Below are 20,730 nucleotides of genomic sequence, written 5' to 3'. Positions count from 1 at the left end.
GGAAATACACTAGGGCACAGGAAATTACCTCAGGTTCCAAAACATTTACAGTACAGGCAAGCCAGGAGCATTCTGTGCTTATACCTCTTAATCAGAGTTTTAGCAATAGCGAGAAAGTGAAGTCTATTGCCTGCTGCTCTGTTAGATCTTTCTTTCCTCCCAGTGCTGTGGCCATGGAGATCAACAGATGCAGTGCTGACACAGACCCCCCTTCTCCCACCTGGTCATTCCTGGTAACTCATCCAAGACCATTAACCAAAACCTACAGTTTTGAAAATTTCTCAGCACAAAAATAGCTTCCTCAGGCAAGTTCTACATCCTGGCTGCTGATGACACTGCACACAAACGACTTTTAGTTTATCCACAGCCATTCCAGGAAAACAAGAGGGAAGAGAAGATGTGGATTTCTAAACTGCAAGACACAGAGGAAAGGTCTCCTTCTGAGGTGTTGTACCAGAAGGGAACAGGCACATAACCAGTTTTGTCTTCAACACATGCCTGGCTGTTCCTCAGCCCACTGGAACACGCGAGCTCACAGCAGGCAGGCCCATCGAGAGCTCTGCACAGCATGCACTTTCTTCCTCCACCTACTCTGAATGAGATGGAAACAACTCCCAGCATTCCTCTGAGTCAGAGGAACAGATGAAACACAGCTTTGCTCTTTCTTTCAATGGCTGGATGCCAGGACAGGAGGACAGCAAGTGCCTTAAGGACAAGGTGGATGGGAACAGGCTGCATTCCCTGTGTCTGGCCAGGCACACTCAAGCTCCTGTCTCACTCTTCCAGCATCAGGCAGCTTGTCTCTGCTTACCCCTAAAACCTCATTTCCACCTCTGGCCTCCTCCTGCAGCACAACAGGCTCGCACCTGGGGACACTCTGCCTGACTTGACTGCAGATCTACTTCACCGGCCTCGGTGTGCCAGCAGCACACATCCTGTCCTGGCAGCAGCATGCCCAAACAGATCTAACCAAGTGTGACCATTACCTCTCTGAGTCCCGGTCGTATCTGAGTCGTTTCCTTTCTGGTGAATCCATCTGCTGGAATTTCTCTCTCCAGTCATTTCCTTTGTCTTTATGTCTCCCCTTCATAACAGAATGAACAAAGTAAGAAAAGGAGCTATGAAGGATTCAGCACTGCAGGAGATTGCTCTGCAGCCAAGTCTCATCTCATCCTCAGCTGGCTTGAAGGCTGTCCTGGGGACCCATAAACACTGAATGCTCACATCTCACAGTCCACTTGCTCTGTCCTGATGGCATCTGTTGGGCTGTCCCAGATCTATGGTTGCAGCCTTCCAGCTACTGCACCAGGAGCAGCTCTGTGACCTTCCAAACAATGGACAGGTACAGCTCTCCTGCTCCTGTCCAGGCAGCAGCAGTTCATACACATCAGTTTTAGATGGAAATCTGGGTCCCACTTAGCCCAGAGCCCAGTGCTGGTTTCCAGGACAACAGAAACACACTGAGACCCTCTCCCTGAAGAGGGAGACATGCTCTTAGAAGTCAAAGGTCCGAATGCAGGGTGTGCCCCTAGCTCAGTGCCAAACTCTTTGCGAGGCATTTGATGCCTGGCTGCAGAAACAGGTCTATAACTGGAGGGCTTGTCTGGGACTACCATCCCCCCAGTGCAGAGGCCCCAGCAGCAGTCTGCCCACCATCACAGACTCACCTCACGCTCTCTCTTCTCCAAATATGCCAGTTCCTGCTCGGACCGTTTAATCTTCATATGAATCTCTAGGTTTTGCTGAAAGGAGGAAAGCATAAGCCAGTGTAAAGTAGAGAATACTTGACAGGGTCATTTGCTCCACCCATAATGAGTACAGGCAAAGCAGCATGCTTTTGCACCTGCACTATACCAAGCATAGCAACCTCTCTTGCAGCCCAGACTACCTGTCCCGCACACTGGAGCAATCAGTCCTATGTAAACCTGCATGCAGCTTGGCCTTCCTAGAAGCAAGAGCTCAAAGGCAGCACAGAACATGGGGAGGCACGTGTCAAGTTCTCACTGCTCTCACACTCGTGTGTGCCAGCACCCCACTCTCCACAAGCCTTAGCTATCTCACTACAGCTTACAAAGTCACACCTTGGTGTTATAGCACAACCGTGGAAGGAACAAGCAGCTCACACAAGGCTTTGAATAGAGCTTTGGGGGGAACTGTGCCTGCTACTGTGTCAAATTCAGCACCCAACCACTGCATTTTCCCTGCAGATCACAAAGCTATCAAGCCAAAGGCAGCTCCAGCACATCCACAGCCCCCAGTTCTCTCATACCTTGTGAAGGTTGGAAAGCTGCTGGTGCTTGATGAGCACTTCTTTGTTGGGAAACTGCCTCCTGCACAGCAAGCAGGCTAGCTTGTTCCAGTCGGTCAGCTTGTCATCACTGGCCTTGGCCTTCCGCAGCTGCTCCTCACGCTGTGCTGGTGGGTGGGGGGGAGGTGGCAGCCACTGAGCCTGTGACTGCTCCTCCTCTTCCTCCTCCTCTTCATTGTCGCTGTCTCCTCCATACTCTCCCAGAAGTCCTATCAGAGGGTTCACCACCTTGGGCTGAGGAAGCAGGGCAAAAGCATGACAATTTGTAGCATCAAGAATGTGCAGCCACCAGGGTTCTGCTTCCCCAACCAACCTCCCCATGACTTGTGTGTTCCAGCCCAAGAGGCAGAGAGCAGCTTCCCAGCAGCACAGGCAGGGAATGGAGAGAAGCTGTCTGGCTTCTTTCTGTTCACATCACAGGGCGGAAGCCCTTTTGTTCTCTAGACAGGCCATGCTTTGGTGCCAAGCTTTCCCAACCTGCCATACACCTGAGCACAAGAAGCTGACCAAGGCAGTGGCTATTTGGCAGGCAGTTGCTGTCAACCACCTCCTCCAGCAATGAAGATGAGTGAGGTTTGGCCTTCCTCAGTCTGGAGGTGGCTGGAAGAGTTTTCTGCCTGAGGACTGCTTGAGTGAAGAGACCCTGCTTAAATGAAGGTACCAAATTTCCCCATGCTAGAATCCCAGAAACAGGGTCAGTTATAAAACAAACTGCCTTTGCCATTCTATGCCCAGTGCCCCTCCTCTGGCATGAGAAGTTGGCACCTCTGTTACTCACAGTCACAGCCAGGCTGTGGGGAGTCTCTCTAGTCCTGTACCCAGGCTCAAACAAGGCAAAATACAATCCTATGGAGATGCTTACCGGGGCTGCACTCTCTTCCTTTTTCACAGAGGGAGGAAGAGGTTTTTTAAATACATCTTCTGCAGAGAACTTCTCCTCTCCAGTCTCAGTCTGAAACAGTCAAGATCAGATGTTAAGACCACCATAACATGGGCTCGATATACGCAACAGCTAAGCACCCATTCAAACAGGCCTCCAAGGAAACCAGGCAATTGGTAGAAACAAGGTGGTGTTTTTGGTGCGAGGCAGTCCCATTCTGGGGAATCCACAGCTGCCCTGGAGCTATGCCCTTGGTTTCAGGGACAGCTGCAGCAGCTCACTACACTGTCCCAGCCTGCCCCACACTCCTTCTCTGCTGCACTGTGGTGCTGACAGTGGCTCCAGCTGTGCCTCAGACCAGGGAGGGAGCTGGGACAGGGCCAGGTCACATCTGAACACCTCTGTGTGTGCACAAAGAACATGGAGACCAGATGCAAAGCCATCCCCACTGCCAAACACCAGCAACTTTCTCTGCTGTGACTGTGGCTCAACATATGGTCAGGCTCAACTAGCATAGTGAGGTTTTCAAGATCTTCCTTATTCTGGACGGACAGAGGACACCAGAGACTGCAGTTACCCAGCACTACAACAATGAGCCTGTGATACTCACCTGTGCACCCAGCAGCACAGAGTAGGCTGGGGTGAAGCTTCACATTATGCACTTTACAGAGAACTGGACTGAAGCCCTGGACAGGCTCTAGTTCAGCAGTTCATGGGGTACTCATACTTGACCAGGGAAGAGAAGTGCCATGCAACACCTTACCAGGCCTGTGCCCTCGTCCTTTTTCACAGAGGGAGGCAATGGCTTTTTGAAGATGTCTTCTGCAAAGAACCTCTCTTCTCCAGGCTCATTCTGAAAAACCCAAGACTGGGCATCAGGCCAGCAGTAGCACAGGGATCCGAGAGTGCTCAGAGCAGCCAGAAAGCCAATTCTGAGCATAATGGAAAACAGGTAGCTGGGAAAATGATGGAAGGATTTCTACCGGAGATGCTTCTACCCTCTATTTAGACAGGACCATGTCTCTCCTAGATCAGTGTCCCTGAAAGCAGGCATCCTCCATACCAGATGAGACTCCCTGGCTGGTTTGGTACCAGCCTCAAGGACAATTACACCCCTCAGGCGCCAGCTGCCCAGGACTGGTTACACCACAGAGCATATCCATACCAAGAGGCAAGGAAGAACATATGGTTTCTACATTGGTGGCTAAATCACTTCTACTAATGCTCCTGACATTCCTCATGCCCTGTCAGTATAACAGTCCTGAGCCAGGCTCAAAGACCACTTTGGGCAACTACTCCCAAACAGCATCTCTCCACACTGGGGAGACAGTGTTTGCCCATTGGGAGCAGCAGTAACGGCACTGACCCAAGGCAGGAACTGCAGTTAGGGGAGAGCTGAGTCTCTGTTATCATCTGCCTTGGTATGTTTAAACATGTCTGCTATTTTTCTGTCGGTTCTATTACAAAGGCTGGGTGCTCTCAGCAGTGTGAGTGAAATGCATGTTTTGGTTATCCAGATGTTTCTGAAACCTTTGCCATAAGGAAGAGGTGAGAAGCCCTGACTTAACGGCACTAGAAAAAAAAGTTAGGAACTTATTCCCACCTAGCCAGACAACAGCTAGGTTACTGGCCTGCTGCTGACCCCACATATTTCATTGTCTTCTCTCACTGTCCCTCCCTTTTTCAATCCTCTAATTACTCTCCATTTTCTAACCTCTCTTACCTCAGCCTCCTGGCCTCAGTTCTCTGATCATTCTGATGCCTGGAAGGATTTACCTTAGCAGAAGTACTTTTCCCTTTGTCCTTTTTGTCCCTGTTGTCCCTGCTATGTGGTTCCTTCCTTTCATTTGTCCATTCTTGGCTCCCATGCCGCCGCCTTCTGCTCTCTGTGGGGGATGTGCAGGCTTCTCGGTCTATCGTGACTTCCCTCTGAAAGAGGCATTTTGAGCAGTCTTAGCCAAACCCCTGCAATCTTCTTACTGGGATTGGGCTGGGGAGACCAGCACAGGCAGATGGGACTGCAGACCGCAAAGGCTTCAGAACTTTGTGGGGGCAGAAGACAGCCACCAGAGCACTACCCTGCTTGCCCAGAACATGGAGACCTCTGGGATCACGAAGACAAGATTATAGTTCCAACACCTCCCGATGGCTCTCTTTTGGCATCCTTGTAACTACTGCTGGCTGAGGTCAAGAAGCGAAGACCACAAATTAAAGCAGAGCTCTGCTGTCCATCTTTTATTAGACAGTCACATATCACATGTCTTCAGTAAAATTTAGCAATGATGCTCTGCTCAAGTCTACTTGAGGAAGAGCAGACCAAAAGGCAGGGCTTCAGAGGTCAGAGGTGGCTACAGCTGGTTCAACACACAGGTAATGGGTTCCTAGCCTCTCAATAATTTGATCTTTTGCAATGTGTATCTGTTTTATACAGATCAGAGGACGGAGTGAGAGAAACAAAGCCACCTCTATACCGCCCTATGCTGGCCTGTCTTCAGGATCTAGCTGCAAAATCTCTCCAGAGAAGCACAGTTCGTAAGAAGGGCGGTGTGTAAAACTTCCTTCCCATGCACTCACCTGAGTCCTGGGGTCATAGTACGTCCCAGCTATGGGATTGTAGTATTTCCCAGTGTCAGGATCATAAATGTATGTGGACATATCTGATGGAGCTGAAGAGAGAGACAAGAGTTAGCACCACAGTATTCCAAAGGCAGAACTTGCCTTTTACAACAACAAAAGCATGAGCAAATATTACACTGGTGAAAGAACTTTTCTCTCCTGGCAAGAGAGGTGTGAGTATCTGCACATCACTGGACCAAAATCTTCTTCTCTTTAAAGAGTTAAAAGGGTGATAAGTTCTTTCGGTTTCTTCTGGCAAAAGTTGCACATCAAAACAGACTTCAGGGGCAGTGCAGAGATCACCAGACCACAACAGGGACAAAGACACGAAATTCAGTAATTTCCCTAAGAATGGGATAATGAGTACCAGGCGTATCCACCCACCCCTGTGAACAAGGAAGAGCTGTTCCCTTTCAAACAGTCTCCTGTTTAAAGTGATGACACTCCCCACATCCCTTCCACCCCGTGGGTGCATGAAAGCTCTAGAGAAGAAAGGGGAATGAACCGTTTTCTACAGGAAAAGCCAAAGGCCTTAAGGGTAGTAAGCCCATAATGTCAGGAATGCTTCTCATTTCCAAAGTGCTCTTGGATAGAGCTCAGCAATACTATATATAAGTCAGTAGAACAATCAGGACTCCTCTTCCAGCTACTGGCACTGCTGCACCAAGTGTTTTCTTCCATCTCCTCTAGTAACTGCCAGGCTGATTTCATCCCATCAGTTTTCCACAACAAGGAAAAATAGGCAGCAAGTTTCCTTTATCTTTATGCAATTTCGTACAGTGAGAGTAGAGAGAAACACATCATCAGATAGGAAAATGTGACTAAACAAAGTTGGCAAAAAAACTCAGAAGTGGGTGTAGCAAACAAACCTACTCTTAGCCTTTAAAAATATTTTTGGGCTGATTTCTACATGTCAGTGCCCTTTTAAGGAAGAAAAGTCTCCACAGTAGGAGTGAGGCAGAGTTTAACTTACACTGTGCTCTGGTGCGTCGCTGCAATTCGCCACCTCTCCTGTCTCTCATGCCCCTTCTGCCCTGGAGTAAGTGAACAACACAAACAGATCAGAGACTCTTTGACAAACATCATATTGCTTCTCCTCCCTCTCACAGGCCCAAAGTTCAGGAGAATAGCTCATACAGCTACCCTAAATAGAGCACAAGCAGACAGAGCTTTTCATCTACAGAGCAATGGATAGTGCTGCAAAGCACAAGACCTCTGCATCTTCCATGAGAGGGGCTCATGGCAATCTGTGTGGAAGCCTCCAGTCCATTCACCACAATAAGAGCCCTGTAGTCTAGTAACAAACGCTAGAGAAGAGACATTCACTCCAGGAACTGAGATCAGTCATCCATTAAATCACTCTGTAAAAGTGTGGTATCAAGTAACCCAGCTCAGAATTTCCTCCAGCAGCACCTGCACTCTGACTTCACTTCTGCCCACATGATAAACACAGTGTGAGGAGCAGAGCAGCAGTGAGGGCACAGTTGAGTGTTATCATTCCATCTTCAGACATGTTGAACTTTCAGCAGGCTAAGGGGAAAACACCTAACAAAGTCAGGCCGGTCACCCTCAGTGCTCCCTCCCTGTGCAGACCTACCGGGCCATAGTAGGAATTGTCACCATGCTCCCCATAGTCATTCCTGTGGAGATAAAAGTGGCAGGTTAACGTCGATTTGGCTTCACATTAACCTCAGTATACTCAAAATATTCAGCATGACTGATAAAGGCAGAAAGACTATGTTTGCTGGCCAGATGTTGGATTGTGTCCATCCCAGGAGACAGAGACTTGGCAGATAGCTGTCTCCACAAGAGTTATGACCACACTCTGCTGTGTCCATGAAGATGAATCTTTCCAATGCTTTTTAAAAAGCTGAATCCATTAATTCCCTCACAATGGGATTTGATGGCTGGACAACAAGAGGCCATGTAATATGATCACTTAATCCCATATTGCTCAATCACTGAAGCTTCTTCAAGCTCTGATGCCTTCACCTCTCCAACACATTTTTAGGTTGTAGGAACACCTGTGCTAATTTCCCTGCCAAACTTTAAGCACGTGGTCTGACAACACACCTCCAGTCTCACTGTCCATCACACAAAGGACAACCCCACTGCTTCATCTGTCTATACCTTCTCCTCCCTGTAGCAAGATTCACTTCCAACGTACGCCCATCAATGCAGATTGGGGGATCCAGGTTCTGCAGTATCTTTAGTAACCTCAGCGCCTCCTGTAAAAGGAAAGGAGAATGTCACTTCCATAAGAAGGAAATATAAGCTCATTTTCCAAATCCAGACTGCCTGACAGGAATGCTTAGTAGGACAAGAAACACAACACTAAATATTAGTTTAAATATTAGTGAAGAGTATTAAGGATGCAACGAAAGGGGTAAATGCATTGTGAGGTTCTCTGCTTGTGCTACAACTGCTCTCAGCAGCCCAGCTAGGCACTGCATTCTCCTAGAGCTGCTAGACAAGGCAGCACCATGGCTGCTGTTGCCCCAAAATGTTTTGGTGAATACCCTCTGGACCAATGCCAAAGCACAGCTATCAAGTCTGGGAGTCACACAGAACCAGAAAATGTGAACCCTCCAACATGGGACTGTCTGTTAATTGAGATTTTTGCCTTTTGCAAACAGAAACCACTGAATTCAAGTTCCCCGCAACAAAATATCTGTGCAATAAGTGTTCAAGCATCTGAGGGTCTACAAAAAAAATGCACTGAGGCAAGAAACTCAATCAGTGTCACAGCTTGTGATAATAGTCAATCTTTGGCTTCTAAAGCCAGAGAGCAACAGAATTCAGATGTCAACACGGAGAGCATGTGAAAGCAAGGAAACCACTTACAGCATGAGACTCCAGTTCGATGAAGCCATAGGTCTGCCCCATCCGTCCAGCTTTGTTCTTCATGATGCGCACGCTGGATGTGGAGAGCCGCACGTACGGGGCCAGGAGCCCCACGATCACTTCTGGTGGGGTGAACCGAGTGATACGCTTCAGCATAATTGCTGTGAAGCACAATGAGGGAGGTGGCCCGGAAAGAAAAAGCAGTTAAAAAAAGCTAATTTAGAACTAAGTTTATTGTGACTAAACCCACTCAAAGCAACAGCACAACTTCCTGCAGTTGAGTCTCAAAGCCATTGCTTTTTTTCTCTCCACTTCGCAAGATGCTCAGACTATCACCTCCAACTGCTAACCCTCCCTTCCTAGAAAACAGAGCAGAAAGTAGCCCCTTGTCATAGCTCAGCCCAGTGCAACTCCTGGCCAAAGAGACTTGCTGCGGTGCTAAGTTAACTGCACCATCCTGCAGTTGTCTCACCTTGAATTAATTTTCCTAAAGGCAATTTACCAGCACCTTTGGAGCTGCAAAGCCCACCATTACTTGATGCTGTGGATTTGCACAACACAGAAACAGCCTCCACAAACTTCAGTGAAATCCTGCCCTTTCTGCAACATGGAGTACAAGCAAGAGGAACTCAAAATTGGGCCTTGTGCCACTTACTTCTGCTTCCTCCACCATCCTGTGGTGTGGCTTCCTCTGCTTCTCTCTGAGAAGGTGGCTCCTGGTGCCGGTCCATGTCCCTTCTCTTCTCCTGTGAGGGTCGTCGCTCTCTCCCTTCATCTCTCTTCCTTGGCTCCTGTTCCTGAGGCTGACACTCCTGCTGCGGAGCAGGAACTGAGGGCTGAAGAGGCTGTTTTGGAGATCCTGGTTGACCTGACAGTTCTTGCTCAGGTGTTTCAAGCTTTGTCTCTGCTATTACAGAGGAGAAATGGACTGGATTCACATACAGTGCTTCAAGTAGGTATTTTTCTTCTCCTATTTTCTGGCCCCTGCAGCAGTGCTCTTTTGCCAAGGAGCAAAAGGCCAACATGCTCTGCCCTTAGCACATCATGTATCTTAACACTCTGCAGACACAAGGTGTGTACAGGACAAGTAGGTACTGCTGATGCTTCCATAGCCTTGTTTCATGTTGGGCTCCTTTTACCAGACCCTTCCTGTCCAACACAAGAGGCTTTCTGGCCTCCTTTCAGGACTGGCTATTGCCTGGGCAAACATGAATCAGGGATGGGTTTGGATATGTTTGTTCCATGTTCAGGACAATCTACATGGCAGTTATATCCTTATTATCCATCATGTATTCTTGAACAGCTGAGCAATAACAACTAGTACTGTCATCCTGTCTCTATGCTAGAAGAAAATGGAGTTCAGATCCCCTTGATCATTGAGTGAAACAAATCATGATAAAAACACTGATTTCACTGAGTGCCTACTGACTACAAATGAGGCAGACATAATGTGGAAACACCCTGCCCCCCAGCAGTCTCTGTATGCAATACAGAGAAGATAAATCCCATCAAGCTTCGGTGCTTGAAGGCCTCTGAACCATGTGGCTTCACTTCAAAAGAGATCCCTACCTGAGCTTCTAACGCTTCTGGAAAGGGAAGCCAAAGCTGTGTGGCTGCAGTTGGACATCAGCAGCCCTGCACCTGCTGCTGAAACCTCTTCCCACAAAGAGAAAGAAATGAGTGTGCAAGACTTGGCACACTGTGAAGCCTCCCTCTTTAATGTTCCCCATAGTAACTCCCCCCTCTCATTCTGTCTGGGCAGTAGGCAGCATGGCAGAACACATGAGGACTTTGCATGCTGGGAAAGCTGCACACTGCCTTGCTAGGCTGTCAGCACAGCTCACATTGGACAGACCTGCACTCATGTGTCTGCAGTTTGTAGCATGCAGAGTTTTGGCTACAGAACCTCATGTAAAATTTGCATATGAAACTAGTTTGCACCTGCAGCTGCAAAAACTGCCCATGCAAATCACACAGACAGGAGCACAACCCTGGAGATGGGGAGGGCAATTCTCTTACTCAATTCTTGTTCAGTCAATGCATCCTCTCCCTCAGCACCACCTCTAGACTCTGGGCCTGCTCTGCTCCCTGTAAGAGAGGAAAAAAAAAGTCCATTTCACAACCATCAGTCACAAAGCATGCGAGAACTCACGCAAAGCTGCAGTAACTACTTCATATGCCTAGAGAGCTGTTTTGTTACACCCAGTCATAAAGAGGTTATCTTATGACATCTTTTGCCAAACAATAAAAGTAGGCCAGTAAGAAGCATGCACCACAATCTGTCTTCACAACAGCTTAAAGGCTCTGTTTAATTTTCTCCCCAGCAGTTTCGTTACAACCCACAGTTGTGTTGGGCCAGCTGTGTGAATTCTGCCTTCATAATGCTGATGGAGGAGCCATAGCACATGCAAAGCACAACCACAGGGATGCTGCTTTAGTAAATAGTGAGTTGTGCATCAACAGTTATTGTACTGCCCTTCTGCCTGAGTTAGGAGGGCAAGAAATGCAAACATAGAAGTCTGCTTAAAGATACAGAGCCAAATCTTGCAAATCTTGCCTGGAACACCTGCTCATTTCAAAGAAATCAGTTCCTCAAGGAAGCATGTTTTGGCTCTTTCATCCTCTGCCCCCCAAAAAGCAGAGGTGCTGGTGGAATGAGGAGAAGCTCCTGGAGAAGAACTCCTCTCTGTGGATTTCTTACAGCCAGTAAGGTGAGTTCAGCAATTCCAATCCTGAATTCACCTCCAATCTCCTCTCCCAGGTAACAAGCAACAGAACAAATGGAAATGGCCTCAAGTTGCCCCAGGGGAGGTTTAGACTGGATATTAGGGAAAATTTCTTCACTGAAAGGGTGGACAAGCATTGGAACAAACTGCCAAGCCCAGGGAAGTGGTGGAATTGCTGACCCTGGCATGTTCAGAAAGCATGTAGATGTGGTGCTTAGGAAAATGGTTTAGTGGTGGATTTGACAGAGCAGGGATAATGGCTGGGCTCAATTATAGAGGTTTTGTCCAGCCTTAATAGTTTTATGATTCTATGATCCTAACCTGAGAATATCAAAACAGGGACACTTAAAACATGCAGCTGCATCTCCCAAGGAAGGTGAGTTGAGGAGAAGCCATCTCACCTATGGCCAGCAGTACTAGCTCACAGTCTCAGCTCACACACCACCTGTAACTCTGTGGATGGACAATGCCAGAGCAATAGGAAGGAAAGGCCAGTAAGACACCTCTCCACCAAGCCTTTCAAGAATAGAGAACCTGGCAACAGCACATCCACATGTAATATCTTTAGCACAGCCAGGCAAAAAGGGTCTGAATGAAGCAAAACCAAAAATCCTCCTACACAGTGCTCAGCTAGTCCACCAAGAGGGATGCCACAGTGAAGCTAGAAGAGAAACTTACTTGTCAGGGCAGATGAAACTTTTAACTGACCAAGCAGAGGGGACCAGATATACTCACCATCCCTTGGGAGCTTGCAATAGGAGCAGGAAGATCTGTAGCCCACAGTACACACCTTACACTGCAATGGAAGATGGACAGCATGAGGAAGTCATGTTTTGAAGGCAGTGGGTACTACCTACTCCAGAATGTCAGGCTCTGCAGTGCTTTCAGAAAGTAACAGCCTCAGAAATGTTACAGTGAGAGCTTGAGAGAGAGGATGGGTAACGGCAGCAGGAGCCTTGGCTGAAATGGCAGGGAAACACTCATACAGCTCACAGCTGGGATTGTTGTGGGAACAGGGTTTTCACACAACTTCCGAGCACAGATTTATTCACTAGTCCTTGAGATTGGACCCTTCCTTCTCTCAAGAGATGCTGGACCAGAAGCTCCCTGCTAGGTACCATGTTGATTCAAAGGATTCAAAGTCACCTTGGCATTCTCTAATCTCAACTCACTCTTCAAGCAGTGACAAAGTCCTTACCTGAGCTAAACTGTAGATACTGATGCAATTTGGAGAGTTAGTGAAGAGGTGTCTACTAACCAAGAGGTAGAGCTGTACAGGCTCAGACAGTTATCCCAACCAGAGCCCCCGTGGAGAGCCAAGTGCCCCATCTTCACAGCTCTCTCCAAACGCAGCATTCCTAACTTCCTCCTTAAGCTCTTTGTAAATGCACTGCTTCTCTTTCAGACCATTTTTTTCTCCTGTAACTGAAGCCTTGTAAATGCTCTGGGGCACAAGGAAGCTCTTTCAGATCATGGTTACACACAGCAACAGTGGGGAGATAAACTGCAGCCAACTCTCAGGGCACTGAGAGCTGTTTGAAACCACTGCCTGAAACTTTTATCTCTACTTATCTCTGGAGCATTGAAAGCAGAGACAAGGCACTGAGCAACAGCCCTGCTGGCAGCTGAGTGCATTCAGTTAGCCTGGATGAGGGTCTGTGTAGCCCAGCATGATCCAATGGTCATGGTGGGAGTCTAATTAGAACCAATCCCTTCCGGCCCTGCTGCAACGTCTTGGTCTGCAGTCAGTGGGAATGCAAGCACCAACCCTGCACTTTCTCTAGCAATCACCCCCAGCCTGCTGCAGCTGAAAGGTCACATGTTCTGGGAGAACCCTGGGAAGGGCAAGGAAACAAACTGACCTTTGGGCAACTGTGTCTTCCCAGAAATGGGCTGGTTTCAGTCTGTACTAACTGCTGCCTGGACCTGGACCCGTTTCCATGCTTCCTTCCTTGCTGTACTTACTACACTCAAAGCTAGACCACAGGCTCCTGTGTGAGGCAGAGGGGTGGTTACACATAGGAACCGGAGTGAAAGCCTGTTCCATTCCAGCGGGCAGAATCACTGTCTCATTGTGGTTTTGAAGGAGAAGGGACCCACACGCTATTTTCCTCAGACGTTAAAAGGGAACCACTGCATCAGGATGAAGCTGCGCTGTGTGTAAAACTCTGGCTATTTGTATGAAAGCAACATGCACTCAGAGCTGGGACAAAAAACAAGGCAGGGAAAAGCATAGAAGAGGCAAGAACTTAGGACAGGTATTAATTACTCTGAAGGATCTTCAGTCACCCAGCAAGTATCTAACACTCCTCTGCTATGAGTGCCAGCAGGAGAAGCACAAAACAGCTCTCCAAGCACATACTTACACGTTTGCAGCGCCAAAACTCTGGGCATGGAGTGTATTCAAGAGTCACTTCTTTGCCACCAATCGAAAGAGTTCCCTGTTGAGACAAGGGCGTAAATGACGAATGTGCCCAGCACACACAGACTACTCAGAGGCAAAGAAAGGGGTTAAAGTTCTGTTTCCTAAAGGTTTTGCAAGCGAAACAGGATGAAACATGGAGAAATTCTCCTGGTTCAGTTAGCTGGAGCTTTGCCATGGAAGTGGAAGGGAAACTGCCTGTGCCCTGCTCTAGGACAGGGCTACAAAGCTGTGTTAGCTGCAGAGAAGCCAGTCAGGAGAGGCTTTGCCACCTCTCAGGAAGAGCAGAGAAAGAGTAACCAGAGTGGGAGACTCCTTTAACCTGCTTCTGTCCACATGCTCACAAAGGGCAGCTGGATACCCTCCCTCACACCAGCCACCACCAGGCTGGCCTCAGGGCAGCTACTTGAGGAGGAGCACGAGATAAAATGCCACTGAGGTGAGCGAATTTTCATACTTGGGTTAGTCTTCATGTCACTCGTGAAACCCTGGCTTTGCTTCAGAGAAACAAACATGCCAGCACGTGGCAAGACCACTGGCCCCGCAGCCAGCACAGGCACTGCTCTGCAGCCAGTCCTTAGTGGGCCTGGCCTCGAGCACCTGAGTAGCAGCACCAGAGGGGCTCCACTGCACACAGACACACCGCTTCCAGATCCAGTGTATGATGCTTTGGAGAGGTGTCAGGAGCCCAACAAACCCACAAGCTTTGCTGAAATGCAGATGACTTAAAGATGAAATGAAGTTGTAAGTGCAAGTCCCCCAGCTCCTGCCTGAAGCAGCCCATCAAAGCAGTGAGCAAGGATTCCTGATGGCTCTCCTGGTGTCTGCTGTGCACAACAGACCACACCTGGGCATGCAGGCCAATTCACAAATGCAGGGAGTCATGAGACATCTCCCGTTACTGGAGGCACTGCCAGACCATGCAGTCTGTATTTCCCAATACCACAATATGAAACTTGGTGAAAATAATGAGACCCAGACCTCCCAAGTTCCAGGAAGGCAGCTGCTGCATGGTACAGATAAATCTCAGGGAGCTGGAGTGGTCCCAAGCTATTTTGGGGACCTTTGGTGAGTCAGAAGCTTCCCAGGTACTCTGACCCAGTAGCCTAGTCACGCAAGAGCTCCCAGTGCAAACTATAACCATGAAAAAACAAGTTCCCAGAGTTACTAATCAGAAGTCATGATACACCCATGCATAACGTGAGGGAGATGCTTTGAAACATGTAAAGTGGGAGTGAAGAGTTCATGGGAGGGAATCACTGAAGAGCAGTAAAACAATCCTTTAACTCCTCTGAAAGAATGCAGCAGATAAAGTTGGAGACCAAAGACACTGCCCTGTGAGGTGGGGTTCCAACACCTCCCCTCTGCACAGCCTGTCTTTTATGGAGCAAAGCTGTCCTTTCCTACCAGGCCTACATGCTCTGAACACTTCTGGGCATTCCTTTTTGCCACCCAGCTCCTCAAACACTGTTTTCCAGCATGGATTTGCCTTTGCTGAACAGAAAGCTGAGCCCCTCATGGACCTTGCTGAAGACTGGTGTGTGCGCCCAGCGCACAGTGCTGCATCCTTGGAGTCTATCCACAGCATGGGCTATTGCACACTTTACAAGTCTATGAGAGGGTCTGCACCTTCTTTAAGGCATGTGAGGAAACACAAGTGAGAAAGAGAAGTGGAAATTCAGGTTGTTCCACTGGGACTGTTGGTCCCTCTGAGACTTAAGTCTTAAGATTATTTTTGGTTTTATGGAAAATGGTATTTAAGTGTATGTGGTGCTGGTCCCTTCTGCAAATTCCATTCTCAGAGGCTGCAGAAAGTGTCACTTGCATAATTACTCCCTAATTTCCCTAACACCCTGCTGATGGCCTGCTCACTTTTCCAGCAAGCTCTCTCTTACTGATTTCTTCTTGATAAAGTAATTTTCAAGGTTGCAATCATCATTTAACACTCCAAAATGAGTCCTTCATTTAGGACACACATTGTCAGGATTCACTGGCTTTAAATTTCTCATTTCCCCATCTTGTTACTAGATTCCATCCCAAATATTTTCAGAGCCTAGTTTCTCCTAGTCACTGTCACTGCTTATTTTTTTTCATCTGAATCTTCTTTTACTCTGCAAAATGTTTTGGGTAATACTCTAAGTTTCAGTTCTCCACTTTCAGTTGAGCAGATCCTGGTGAAATCACAAAGATTTTCTGAGCATTTCAGGGAACAGTGCTGGCCCAGGGTAGGAAGGTAAGCTCAAGGTATGCCACATGTATGGTATCCAGACTATAACAATCTCTTCCATATTCAGGCATTTTATCCTGGGCCTCTCTCAGTGACTCACCTGCTTTGTGCCCATTAATTCTCCTGGATTTTTAACACCCTGTACTTCTGAGCAGCTTGGCTTTTTCTCTCTAAATCAGAACGCTATCAAAATGTCTCTCTGGTCCTCCCAGTCAGGAACCTCCCCCTCAAAACTAGCAGTAAAGGCAGGGTTGACTCACCAATGAAGGGTTTAAAAGGCAGCACAGCTCTGCAGTACTAGCACAGTGAGCTCTCAGCCATGGAAATGCCTAGATTTCCAAGGCCACGAGCAGATTCTACCGGTTTTTCTGAATTGCCCAAATCATCAAAACAGAGCATCAGGACTTCACTGCTGGGAGCAATGATTTGTGGTACTGTTTTATACCTTTCAAACACAGTTATACATGTTTTTTAGCTTAGAGGTCTGGTGGAGATGTAATACTGGATTTCGGTCTAAGTGATACAACTCAGTCCCAGCCATTTCAGCTACAGCTACTAAATATCTGCCTGATGGCCAAGTATGTAAATACTACTGTCAACAGACTCTGACCCATGGAGCAATCCTATCATGAGGCAGTCCTAGACAGCAGTGCCACAAGACCACAGAGCCTGCTTGCAAAAAGTACATGCAGCTCACAGCCGTGTCTCAAAGCCTAGGACAAAGGCTGAGCAGGGACAGGAACAGGTTACATGAAGAGAGGAAAATAATCCCTTAGCCATGATATCCACAGGTGATGAAATCCTTCCAAAAGCACTTTGGACACCGTGTGTCAGCAGGGCACAAGGCTTCAGCAACAAAATTCTGGTTTTAGTAGAGCAGTTTCCAAGCCTTTTGTCCCCAAAAGAAGCACTAAAGAATACCAGTAAGATCTCAAGTGTAAGGATAAGCCTACCAGTAAGAAAAGAGCCAGACCACACTCGTAGCACACATCATGCCCACTCATGAGGTTGCTTTTCACTTGCCTCTAGTTTAACCTCCTTGCAATTGTACTACTACAGTGAGGACGGAGCTCACTGGCTCCGCACAGGACGCAGCTGACTCACATGAGCAGGAGGAGCTGCACATGCTACCGAGTGCTGCAGGTACATGAGCACAGAGAGCTTTGATCCTGCTACCTAGGGAAGCAACAGAGCTACTGCCAGGACCAGGAGACAGCCTGCTGCAAGTCAGGAACTGCACGAGTCACCCGCTTCAGCTGCTTGTCTGTCAATTAGCATTTACAATTGGCACGCTGCGATTTTTCATGCTTGTTGACAGCTTTCTAATGACATGACTGGGGGTTGAGGAGGGGGAGAACTTGCCAAAAAAAGTATCTCTTTGCTCTCAAGACTGAGATGACAGAATACAAATCATCAATGTCAAAGTTTTTGCTAACTGTTTCTCTGAAAAAAAATTAGAGCATTCAAGAGTGACCTAGAAAATTGGAAATGTGGAAGGAGAGCTTTCAGAGCACGGCCACTCCCTCGAATCAAACCAGGCTTCTGCTTTCTCTGAATCTGCACAAACAGTAAAACCTCCAGTAAAATCTTCCTTCAGAACCTCCAAACAGTGAGCTGACAGCTCTCCAAGAATTCCAACCCACAGGTCATGCTTCAGCAGCTACCACAGGGAGACATGGATGTAACAACCAGTGCTGCTGTGGACTGCTGTGGAGGAAGTGTGCTCCAGCTCTTCCAGTGGGATGGTAACCACATGCCACCACCCCTGGTCACAAGGAAGGCCATGGGTACCTGACTCAGTGGACAGCACCTGTCAGTCTCAGCTTTACAGATGACACACCTGGGGCAGCACAAGTCATTGGAACCGAACCAAGGCTCAGCTACGGAGCACCCAAATCTGCATGGATTTATAAGTCAAAGTCTTCTTCTTGGCTACAACCACAGAGCAGCAACCAAGGCAGTGCTGGAGGCGCCTGCACCATGTGGGAACCATCTTCAGACCTCCTGCAGCAGCTGGCTCGTGCACAAAACCAAACACCACTTCAGCTAATTATTTCCTTATATTGTTCATGGTTTGATTAAATGGAAAATAGCTGTGCCATGAACTGAAAGGTTCTGGTATCCTACTCGTTGAGTAATAACGAAGTCAGAAGACTGACAAGGTTGAACATGTTAAAAATGAACTGAAAATATCATGTGTGAACCAATAAAAAACTGTATACAAAGATTATGACAAAAGAATGGTTAGGGGCAGCACAGCAAAGCAGCCACATTAAAACACCAGAATTAACCTCATTTACATGATGTTAATTCAGCCTCTTATGCATATTTACTATAATTAAGATGGTTATTCAAAAACAGTATACATCCATCATGTAAAAATGATTTAAACTGATTGATGACTAGTGCCTTGGGGATGCTCAGACAGTACCCCAGAAGGCAGTCTGGGAATACAGAGGGAGCCCATGGTCCCAGCAGCACTTCCTAGAACAGCGAGCTCTCACCGTCCTCAGGGTATATCGCAGCCCTGGCCTCCAAATGCCCTGGACAACACAGCACAGGGAGACAAGTGGCTGACAGAAGGAGTTGGGTTATCTAATTGTAACTGCAAATCTGACTGCTTTCACGTTCAGCTCCTATTTGAGTATGGATTACAGATGCAAATTTAACAACCCCCAACTACCACACAATGTAAGTTACGTAATGGCATCCTATTCCACTGGCATGGTTCTTAGCTCTGTGCAGAGGCTGGATGGAAGCTGGCAGGGCTCTCTCCCTTACAGCATTAATCTTCAAATAGGGCAGACAGGTGGGGTCAAACACCAAAGGTCTCCCTAACTCACACATTCCCAGCTGCTTGTGGAATTCAGGAGAAAACACCTTCCTGGGATGGAGCAGAGAGCCAATACCTGGGAGGATAAGAGACCAGCTGGATGTATTTCAAAACAAGATCATCTCAGCCACAGAAACTGGCTCCTCATCCTGTTTTTTCCATATGCTGGAGTTTTTATCTCGTAACTCCTTATCAGCTGCTGTACAAGGGACTCAACTCTACAGAGCAACAGGCAGTACATCTGCTTATCTCTGACAAAAAGCAGATGAGAAAAGCTGTGAACCCACAAACCACCAACCATCTGTAATTAAACATTTGGAAAATGGAGCATGACATGGGGAGATGAAGAAACGAGAGCAATCCAGCCTGCTGCAGGGTACTGCAGCAATCTGGCATTTCCTACAGGAACTGTAACTACAAGCAAATTCCTTGTGTACTGAGATTCTCCCCAAGGCTTTCAGCCCCCTTCTCCAAATCTCTAATTATTTGTGTATCAGGGATTTCTTTTCATTGACCTGATCTAGCAGTGTCCAGTACTCCACTGCTGAGTAGCTGACAGCCAAGGTAGAAGACCCAAGACAGATGGGGAAAAGGAAGGTCCGATGACTGGTGGATCCCTGAGGAATAGGTACATCATCAAATGGATCCAAACAACCCTGCTGTGAATTAATATTACAGATTTCTGTCAAGACTAGCACTGAGATGACAACTGACAACATAAACATTGTGTTAGTGGTCACCCAGAAAGCAAGATCTTTGGCTCCTGGGCATCAGCAATGCTATGGAGCTGAAGAGCATCTGGCATCACCATGAAACACTGAGCAGTAAGGCATTCATTTCAGCAGTGGTCTGATGCTACCCAGTATGGCATGCTCAGAGCTCATGGTCTTCAAGATCAGGAGAGGCCTGAGACTGAGAGCCCAAAGATGTCACCATCCATCCTGAGCTGTCAGAACATAGCTACAGGCACACCACTGATGGGCATGATAAACAAAATTGGTACTAACACAGAACTAAGGCATTAGGAGGACAATTTATAGAGTCCTAAAGATGCAGTAGCTATATATAACAGATTAAGATGCTATATAAGGATTATTTTATCCCAGATAGCTCTCAAACTATCTTCTTCAAACTCCTTTTATTCAAAACCCATTACTCACTTGCACAGGAACCATCTACCATGACACACAAGTTTCCATTTCTACTTGCTCCCTCCTCAGGCCTCCTTCCTGACTGGTTATCCAGGCCATTTATCCTTTAGCAGAAGGTGCCAGTCTGCATCCTTTAAGTACCTTATTTCCACAGACACCCCATCTAGCCTGCTGAGACACCTCCAGTTTTCTTCCTACAATTTCTAAATTCCCTGGATACCAGCCATACTCTTTTTAAGCAAGTCCCAGTATCTTTATACAACTCATCTCCCCCCACTGACATCCTTTTCGCAAATATACACAGAAATTGCTTTTCAGACTATGCCAAGTCTCTACGTTTTAATGCCTGAGTTTTGAACTCCATTTCCAAGCTAGGGCTCTCAAAGTGCTTATCTTTTAAATATAGCATTCGCTTCGCTTATCAGCACTTTCGGTCCTGCTCTGGAACACCAAAACGGTGGGTACAGGCAAACTTCCAATTACGGCTCCAGGAAGAATAACAGCAATGTGCCACAGCTTGGTAAAATATGCTATGTGCCCAGGGCTTCACATGCTCTGGGGCCAGCTTTAGGTGGTAGGTGATATGAATGGCTTCTGCATTTCACCCTTTAAGGAGATTTCAACACATCTGAATAGTTTTCTTTGATCCAGTGAAGCCAAGAGGACTTTCACCTGCCACTCAAAGCCCTAACACCTCCCTGCCCAGCTAATGCTAACCTCCAG

General features: G+C 47.5%; 1 protein-coding gene across 1 annotated transcript in view; it reads right to left on the bottom strand.

The window, feature by feature from the left end:
- The window catches only part of LOC103810473 (RNA-binding protein 6-like), a gene marked incomplete at its 5' end in the record, with an annotated part of 35,277 nt that overhangs the window by 2,299 nt on the left and 12,248 nt on the right, over positions 1-20,730 (bottom strand). Inside the window, 15 exons of the mRNA XM_009083369.1 lie at positions 987-1,084; positions 1,668-1,742; positions 2,270-2,542; positions 3,171-3,260; positions 3,952-4,041; positions 4,965-5,117; positions 5,763-5,854; positions 6,778-6,838; positions 7,402-7,444; positions 7,935-8,032; positions 8,649-8,809; positions 9,304-9,555; positions 10,668-10,736; positions 12,110-12,170; positions 13,741-13,815. Coding sequence (XP_009081617.1) covers positions 987-1,084; positions 1,668-1,742; positions 2,270-2,542; positions 3,171-3,260; positions 3,952-4,041; positions 4,965-5,117; positions 5,763-5,854; positions 6,778-6,838; positions 7,402-7,444; positions 7,935-8,032; positions 8,649-8,809; positions 9,304-9,555; positions 10,668-10,736; positions 12,110-12,170; positions 13,741-13,815 — 1,691 coding nt within the window. The remainder of the gene's footprint in view (positions 1-986; positions 1,085-1,667; positions 1,743-2,269; positions 2,543-3,170; positions 3,261-3,951; positions 4,042-4,964; positions 5,118-5,762; positions 5,855-6,777; positions 6,839-7,401; positions 7,445-7,934; positions 8,033-8,648; positions 8,810-9,303; positions 9,556-10,667; positions 10,737-12,109; positions 12,171-13,740; positions 13,816-20,730) is intronic.

Source organism: Acanthisitta chloris, unplaced genomic scaffold, assembly GCF_000695815.1.
Source record: "Acanthisitta chloris isolate BGI_N310 unplaced genomic scaffold, ASM69581v1 scaffold3371, whole genome shotgun sequence".
NCBI lineage: Eukaryota > Metazoa > Chordata > Aves > Passeriformes > Acanthisittidae > Acanthisitta > Acanthisitta chloris.
The sequence above is the reverse complement of the archived record's forward strand: the minus strand, read 5'-3'. Positions and strand labels throughout refer to the sequence as shown.